This window comes from Triticum aestivum, chromosome 3D, assembly GCF_018294505.1.
Source record: "Triticum aestivum cultivar Chinese Spring chromosome 3D, IWGSC CS RefSeq v2.1, whole genome shotgun sequence".
Classification (NCBI taxonomy): domain Eukaryota; kingdom Viridiplantae; phylum Streptophyta; class Magnoliopsida; order Poales; family Poaceae; genus Triticum; species Triticum aestivum.
Genome location: NC_057802.1, coordinates 67,636,067 through 67,644,833, shown reverse-complemented (window position 1 = coordinate 67,644,833; position 8,767 = coordinate 67,636,067). Strand labels below are relative to the sequence as shown.

Genomic DNA, 8,767 nt, shown 5'->3' with positions numbered 1-8,767 from the left:
TGATCGCTTGTATGATTGCAACACTCAGAGGGACCAGAGGCATGGCGCTTTTAGATTTTTTTTTTTGAGTCGTGTATGGTGGACTTTGTCTCTGCGGGCCATAGGGAAAGTCTAAAGCCCAGCACAAGAAGCCCGATTAAGATGTGTCGGTCGGGTCACCGCGGGCACGCGCCGAGGTTGGGTTTCGTTTAGTCCCACATGGCTAGATTAGAAGAACATCGACCACTTTAAATAGCGCTTCAACCGGCCTCTTCATCGCCGGGCTTGGTGGCGCTAGCCTGTAACCGTAGATGAACGGGGCAATCAGAATTTGCAAGCCTCACATGGTGCACCGTGTGAGCGCAGCTCTCTGAAATCTCACTAGAGTTAAGCAAGCGGACTGGTATCCCTGTGGTACTGCTCCCGCAGCTTGTTAGGAAACACTGGATTTAATTAAGCAAGCGGACCAGTATCCGTGTACCGCTCCTGCAGCTTGTCTAGTAAATTCTTTTTCATTTTTTTATCTATTGAAAATTTAGGATGCACTAGTAGACTGCCCGTGCGTTGCCACGGGCCAGCGAATAAATTTGCAAACAATGCTCAAGTAACCCTTCCCGAACGAAGACATTGCACGCAATGTTCAATCAAAACACAAATGCAAGTATCTTCTCTCTATTCCAACAAACTAATAATGCTCTGTTTATCTCTAGGCTCTGCTTCCATCTCCACCTAAGATGCATCTCCATCACTTTATCTCACTAATACATATTTTCCTACGGACCTCAAATATACATACAAGAATCACACGACAAGGTTGCATCATTGTCATTCCATCTCTTCTTTCACTTCGGCTCTTTTTAGAGTCTCCACACAAATGGAACCAGGGGTGGAGGCAACATTCTGCCACTCCCCAAGCTTGCTTCATATTGTAGCGACAGAATGTTGTGCAATGATACTACTGGAAACTTGTGTGCAGTCGCCGTGCCCCGAGTCACGGCCCTAGGTGACCTGGTATGGACACTTATAGGATCAACTAAAGAGGAAGTAATTTGCAAATCTACATTTTTGAAACCAACCCCAGCCATGGCATAGGAATGTAAGGCGAAAACAACACAAGAACTATAATATTTTACTTGCATAGAAGCATCCTTATTGCTCTACTGCTAACATAGGACAATGAACGTGCATTGGTACAGGAAAAATACGAGAATTGCCTCAAGCACACTACAACAAGCGCTAAAGTTCATCTCTCCATATCTCACCTTTTTATCGACCATTGTGATTCCCAAACAAGCTTAAGTTTTGAGATCGAATGGGAAATTCAAATTGAAGCACTTCCGAAGAGAAGCGAATGATATGATACAAGAGTTAGCTACGTTCTTGGATTTATTATAAAAATCGTCATAATCGTGTCAATGAACCCCCCCTCCCCCTTCATTTTTTCCATGTAATATCATAAATAATGTAATTATTATTGATAGTAGAAAGCCCGTGCATTGCCACGGGCTTATGGATACATTTTTTGATGGTTGCACATATGAACATAATGCATGTCAAATGTCGCGTGTAATAAAATGATAGCCCATAAGTTTTTTTTAATCCACATCGCTTGTGATGTAAGTTGATAAAAAATCTAATAGAAAGTTGTGTATATAGAGAGAGAAATGATCCAACTAATTATTTGCTACAAACTTATATCTACTTGATGGCTTTCATATATTTTCATAAAATGTGAGGAATGTTGTCTTTACCTTCGTTTGCATCGTACAATGTCAATCAAATCCCTATTTTAATGAGGTATAGATTGTAGGCTACTTATACATCACTTGGATAGTATTTCCTTTAAAAATGTCTTGTTAGGGTATGTGACATTTATGTCACCGCATAACAGCTACTCCTTTCTCCTCTTCTTGAAGGAAAAAGAAAGCAGACACTCCTCTCACTCGCACCGCATAGCCGATTCCTTCTCTCCCCACAAAGACAGCCAACAACGAGGTGTCTCTACATCTCATCTCCCATCTCTTCTCACAACCCCCCTTCCAACGTAGCTCCCCCTCACACAGGCTTTGTAATTTTGTTGTCGATTACATTAGGTTAAACTCGCTCCCTTCAATACTACAATCAAACTACAGTTCCTCTCTCTCTCTCTCACCACAATATAAAAAATCAAACAACAGTCTCTCTCCCTCTCAAGCTCTCTGTAGCTCTACAAGTCTCTCTCTTCTCTCTTATCTCTTCTGCACAATGTTACAATCCACTCTGTCAAGAATTTGTCGCCTGTATTTGAAAGTTCACTGCCAACTTATCATATGTGGCCACATGTATATGTAGTTGCAAGCGTATGCAAAGGAAAGCTACATAATATCAATGAACAACCGCTGCAGCACCTGCATTTTAGTATTTCATAGAGCACCACAATCACTCTTTGGTGTTCAACCTACGCAGACTCAAGCTCATTAAGCAATCCTTTGTGGGTCTCTCACACACAAAGGAACTACACTACTTCCATGATTGCCCTGAGCTTGCAAGACCATCACTCAATCTTGTGTATCACCTTGAGCAGCATGCACAAGTGTCTCCTCTTCTTACAGGAAGCACTCATAGAGCGTCGTAACGGGGTTGGTTGGGTGGGGGGTAGCTTTTCACATCCCATCACATATCTCCCTAAGAAAGTTTGCAATTTCATTGTTTTTATATTGTAGGCCCAAAATCGTTTCGGCATGTTCCATCAGATATCTCCCTGATCACTTTGCAAATATTTTGTCACAAAGACATCTTCAGACCACTTGCATCGTCATAAAAAAATCTGCAAGAGGTAGAAGAAATTTTGCGTCAATATGTGATTGTCAAAAATGAAATACCGATATGTTGAATTCCTACACACAAGCATTCAACAGTTTTCTGTGGACAAATAGACCTTCCCAAACCAACCTACACCCTTTTGCACAACCCTATGAGCCTTAAGCCCTGACCAACCAATGACCAATCATGCACTTAATCAACCACATTATCAATGAGCGAAAGGGAGTGTACATTTGTCAGAACAAAGGGAAACCAAATCCAACAACACCCAAAAGAGTACACTTTTAGGGAAAAGAAGAGAAAACAATTCCATACCCGGTGGCTGTTCATGCCGACTACTTGAAGATCGTGTCCTTCTCCAGCAGCACATCAGCCACACTCGTGGCACCATGCTTCACCACTCACTGCAAGTGAGGTGCAGCGCCATCTACTACACATGATGTTTCGTTGCTGTCTCAGACCAACAAAACACACATGCGCGTGAATCAATCAGCAAGGATGGTGGTACAATGATTTTCTCATGTTAGCAAACAAAGACAGTTATAGTCTGCAGTAATAACTCAACACATGCTTACGAGGTATATATGTTGTCTACCATGCAAGGCCAGGAGCATCGCCTAAGCGGGAGGGTCGTTCGACGGCAATGAGTCACTATTGTAGCGCCCTGTACCTAGTTGTGCCTCCCTGCCGCTTCACATCTCTCTAGGAACATCATCGCCGCTACATCCAGCAATGAGAGGTTCTCCTGCATGGCGGCAGCGATGGGGACATGGCAATGATTGCACCCTCAGTGGAAAGTGACGTGAGCTAAGGTAAGCACACTGGCATGGATTCCCTTGAAGAATGATTTGGCGAATAACCAATGAATCAATAAATATGCGGTGCTACTTTGATAATCTATTACTGTAGGCAAACAAATAATCGACCAAAAAAAGAGAGTTTCATCATTTACTGAAATGGTAATTTACTCAAATGCATTTTGATATGGTGTTTTGCAAGCATAGTTAGATGTTTTGAAAGTTCTTTTGACATCTTAGAGTAGTAGTTATTACTATACGGCTATACCATAAAGCACAACGTCACTTTGATTATTCCACAAACTGTATGAATCATAAGGCTAATTAACTTTGCATCAGAAGACAAAGTGGAAAATAAGAGCCTATTGGGCAACGACTGGACATCTTTTTTCAGTTGGAACCTTCACATGTTGGACAGGGTTTTTTACTCAATTGTAAGAAACTGATTAGCAGTGACATTTAATGACATAATGCAAATATCAACAATCTATGCACAATTGTTCCATGCAAGAACCATAGTGATGGACAACTTCAAATTTTCCATTAGCACATAATGCTAAAATTTAGGAGGGTTATCAGATTGTGCTAATCTTAGAACATGGATACACTATTTTGTGCTAATTCTGATTTTGATATTTAAATATTGAGAGACCACATATTTAATCCGCCTATGTTTCAGTAAATTAGTTGATGCAAAATCTTTTTTGCAGCTTTATGGAGTTCATAAAAATAGCCAATTACTATATAGCTCAAAAAGGCAAAGGCACCTTCTACAAAAAAAGAGGCAAATGTACAAGCAATAAGCTATTATTACTTCCTAATTATAATAAATAAATTCACAAAAAAACTACTAACAGACATTACAACTGCCAAACACATAGATGGTTACTACCTGTGTGAACTTTTGATTAGTGAAAAATGTAAGATACCATATCATCCGCATGAATTCACATGAGTTGCAACAGGCCAGGTTGCTCCCCTTTAATAGTGAGCATGGTCTGTAGACAGAGAAGAAGATGTCAACAAACAAAGTAATACCAACATGCAGACCTGCTTAGGAAGACGCATTCACCCGAGGGAACAAAAGAACGTCTTGAGAATAAAGAACTCACTTAGAAAAACTATTAACTATCAATATTTAAATAAGCTTTTTGGATATTTGAGACATGATATTCAGTACAGAGAGGTGGACATGGCTGAGGTGATGACGCAGGTGGCTTTCGTCTCACCGTTTCTTACATGACTCAGTAGTGAAGCATTATCATCAGTCCAGAGAGGCGGACATGGCCAAGTCAAGGTCGTGTCTGTCTCACTGTCACGGGCTCACGGGCGTCCCCAACTACAAGAACAACAAACAACACATCAATTCACATTACTACTTTGCTTGTCAAATTACTGGGTCCTGATATTTTCAGTTAGCAGTTCAGTGGATAGGCTGCCAAGGTCTACTCAATCTAAAGTTTACCAACATTAGAGGAAATGCATATAACAAAGGAAAGGAGAAGGCATTGGCATCACAAACAATTATGTGCTAATACAACAAATAATATGAGCTAAAACTGATAAACAGAGTAAAGGAGTAGGCATTTGCATCACGAACCTTCTCTGATACAGAACGTTGTGTGATGTAGAAGTTGACGTCGAAGTCAGCTCCCCCCAAGCCACCACCAGCGCCAGGGCCCGCTGCAGCCCGATCTCGGGCATCCGAAGCGCATCTCGCCACAGCGCCTACGCCTCCCGTGCACCTCCTCCTTCTTGCTCGCCCCACCAGGGAGGACGCCACATGCGCGCCGCCGTCACCGTGTGGCCCAGCCGCCAGCCAGCCTCCGGCAAGCGTCGCCGCGTCGGTGAGCCCCTCCCCGGTCCCTTCCTCTTGCCCTCCCATATCCTCCTCTGATTCCTAGCCGCACCTTTGATGCAGGACGCGGCCGCCACTGGACCTCCGATGTGCGCGAGCGCCTCAAACCGCCCCTGTCCAGATCGTCGTCGGCCCTATGTAGCCCGACTGGGGATCGCCACCAGCCCCGCCCACGTCGACCGATCTGCGTCACGGAGTGGAGGGATGCCGTTAGCAGGAGGAAGGGGAAAAGAATGGCGTGAAGCTGCAGTTAGGGGAGGAGGGGAGGTCAGCGGCGGCGGCTAGGGTTATCGGGAAGGAGACCTGCGTCTTCGTAGGTTATTCTCTGTGACGAGCATGGGACTGAAAATAGGTGTGAGGCAAAAATAAACCGATGGAAGTGGCGGTGGTGGTGGGAGGCTGGACGAAGAAAAACCGGACGAAAAAAAACCAGACGAAAGTGGTGGGACTATTCAACCAACTCATCCATTAGGAGTAGAGATTAGGCTTGAAACCATGAAAAACACTAAATCTGGAAGGGCCACAATGTATACTGTATTCCACTAATGCATGAAAAACACAATGCTCTTCTTTTTTATCTTTACCGGATGTATTCAAAACCATATATAAAAAATTCGGCAGCACAAGGAATAATTTTTGTATTTTCTTCTTAAAGCATGACAATTGGCCTAGCTAGGCTGGGATATGTGTGCTACATCAAATGTATTGTCTTAATATTTTGTTGTACAAGAGCATTGGGCAGACAAACTTACATGTGCTGCATATCCAAGCACAGCTGCTGACCACTGAAGCTCCTTGTGGCTGTAAGTCCGCTGCTTTGTCCTGGGCTTTCCAATTTGCCAACCAAAAAATGTCAAGGGTCCAACGCTGCTTACATGTGCTTTGTCCTTGATAACGCTGAGCAAATGTGTTCCATTTCCATTCTCTTGCGTAAGTGCGCCATTCTCTTCCGAAGGTGTTCGACACTCTCCTGAAAATGTGGTGTAATTTCATCATAAATGGCTATAGGAAGCAGGAAGTTCTACAAGGATCGATTGAAGTTGTACATCATGTGGTGTAATTTGCCAACCAAAAAAGAACCATATGACAAAATGATTGTTATTGCTTATATGGGCCTATGGGGCACACACGCTAAAATCATGCACATTATATCAGACACTGTTGCTCAGGGGAGGCACATGGATACTGAATTCTCACCATTGGTACGGGAATGGTGGTTTTGTGCAACCGGCAGGTCACGGAAGACCCTGATAGGGTACAGGGCGGCGACCTGGGCTACCATGGACTGCTGCCTCGTCCTGAGCAGCCTCTGCAGATCCCCAAGCCGCGCCCTCTCCACGGATAATCCCTCCTTGGCATCCTGCAATAGGCAGATGATATTGGACCAAACGCAGGCAGCCACAATAGCCAAAGCATTCCAGTCTCGCGTTGAGAGGAAGAAACGGGCGGGCAGGCAGGTACCTGCACTTGCCGGTGCGCAGCGGCGAGGGCCCTGGAGAGCGGCAGCACCCGCTCGATCTGCGCCTGCATCTGCTCCTTGCGGCGCTCGACGTCCTCGGCGGCCCTCCGCCTGGCGACGAGGAGCTCGTCCGCGCGCGCCCGCCGCCGCTCGAGCCGCTGCCTCAGCTCGTCCAGCGCCGTGCCCTGCCGCACCGACTCCCTCCTTACCTGCTCGAGCGCGGCCTCGAGGCGGCGCGCCAGGTGTGCCCGTTCCTCCGGCGATGTAGAGGAGGGTGGAGGTGGCTGAGCGGGTGATAGTGGAAGGCGGGGGGCGGCGGCGGCGGAGCGGGGAGATTGGGGTGGCGCTGCATCGCTAGACGAGGGAGATAGGGCGGCCGCATCGGGTGGATCGAGAGACGGATGGTGGCGCATGTTTTTTTTTGGTTTTGCACAGGGTGGTGGGAGGTGGGCGAAAAAAAACCGACGAAAAAAAACCGGACGAAAATGGTGTGACGAAAATAAACCCGGAACGGAGACTACCAACTGAGACATTAGGAGTAGAGATTAGAAGTGTGCACTGATGCATATGTGTATTGGGGAATGGGGAGAATATCACGTGATACCGCCACTTAGATACAAATTCAAAAAAATTCAAATTTAAATCATTCAAAAATTTCCAAAAAAATTGGATGTTTGCAACACATGTGTCTACAAACCCTAAAAAAATTCAGATCCAAATTTGATATACACATTGAGAAGCAAAAAAGACAAACCTGTTGTGAATAGTGTGGTTTTTCACACTTTTCATGTTTTTTTCTTTATCGACACTATTCATGCTGAATTTATCATGGGAGCACTAAGTGATGGTATCACCAACCATTCTCCCCTGTGTACTGCTCCTACAGCTCGTCTAGTGATTTTTTTTCATTTCTTTATCTATTGAAATTTAGGATGCATTAGAAGTGTGAATATTCTTTTTTATGGTTCCGCTATGCAGGGTTTGTTTGGCCGCAACCCGTGCGAGCACGCAAAACGCGTGTTTTTTCTTCTAAATTTGACACATATCTCACATATTACACATAATTATGAATTCAAAAAACATAAAATGTGAATATTATGAATCCAAATGACAATAATTATTCAAAACACTGAATAAAACTAATAATTCAATACAACAATTGTCCCAAATACAACAATGGTACCGACCACACATGAATTAAAAGAAATTAATGTAAAATGGGCCGATGCCTTTGCCAAACGTACTCAATGCCTTTGGCCATGCCTTTGCCAATGGTGCTCAATAAGATCCTCCTGAAGTTGATGGTGCGTGTTTGCATCTTCAATCTGTCGGTATGTCTGAAGGAATGCTTGTATGCGGTCAGGGTCTCTAGCTAACTTCACACGGCTACCGACATTGTAGTACAAGAACTCCAAGTTCATGTCCCTCTCATCTTCGATGATCAAGTTGTGAAGAATCACACAACATGTCTTGATGTTGTTCAGGGTTTGCTTGTCCTAAAAACGAGCAAGACCACGAACAATGGCAAATCTAGATTGCAAAACCCCGAAGGCTCTTTCAACATCTTTTCGGGCAGCCTCTTGTACCTTTGCAAATTCAATATGCTTTCTAGTTTTGGGCTTTCTGATGCTCTTGACAAATGTACATCAAGAAGGGTAAATACTATCTGCAAGATAGTACTCCTTTGTGAACTCATGCCCATTCACCGTAAAGTTGCAAGCTGGAGCATCACCACCAGCAAGTCTAGCAAGCAAATGAGACCGTTGCAACACATTGATATCATTGAGAGTACTCGAATACCAATAAACAATGCCAAATCCATAAATCCTCGGATGCTATGGCCTCTAGCACAATTGTTGCATCATGAGACTT

General features: G+C 44.2%; 1 protein-coding gene across 1 annotated transcript; it reads right to left on the bottom strand.

Moving 5' to 3' along the window:
* Positions 1–2,239: 2,239 nt before the first annotated feature.
* LOC123076159 (translation initiation factor IF-2) lies at positions 2,240–7,308 on the bottom strand. The gene is made up of 8 exons (XM_044498550.1): positions 6,898–7,308; positions 6,634–6,796; positions 6,189–6,406; positions 5,179–5,620; positions 4,818–4,917; positions 3,357–4,576; positions 3,097–3,231; positions 2,240–2,785 (listed from the first exon to the last, which is right to left on the bottom strand). Exons 1-4 carry the CDS (start codon positions 7,306–7,308, stop codon positions 5,375–5,377), a joined length of 1,038 nt encoding a protein of 345 aa, XP_044354485.1. The 3' UTR covers positions 2,240–2,785; positions 3,097–3,231; positions 3,357–4,576; positions 4,818–4,917; positions 5,179–5,374.
* Positions 7,309–8,767: the final 1,459 nt, after the last annotated feature.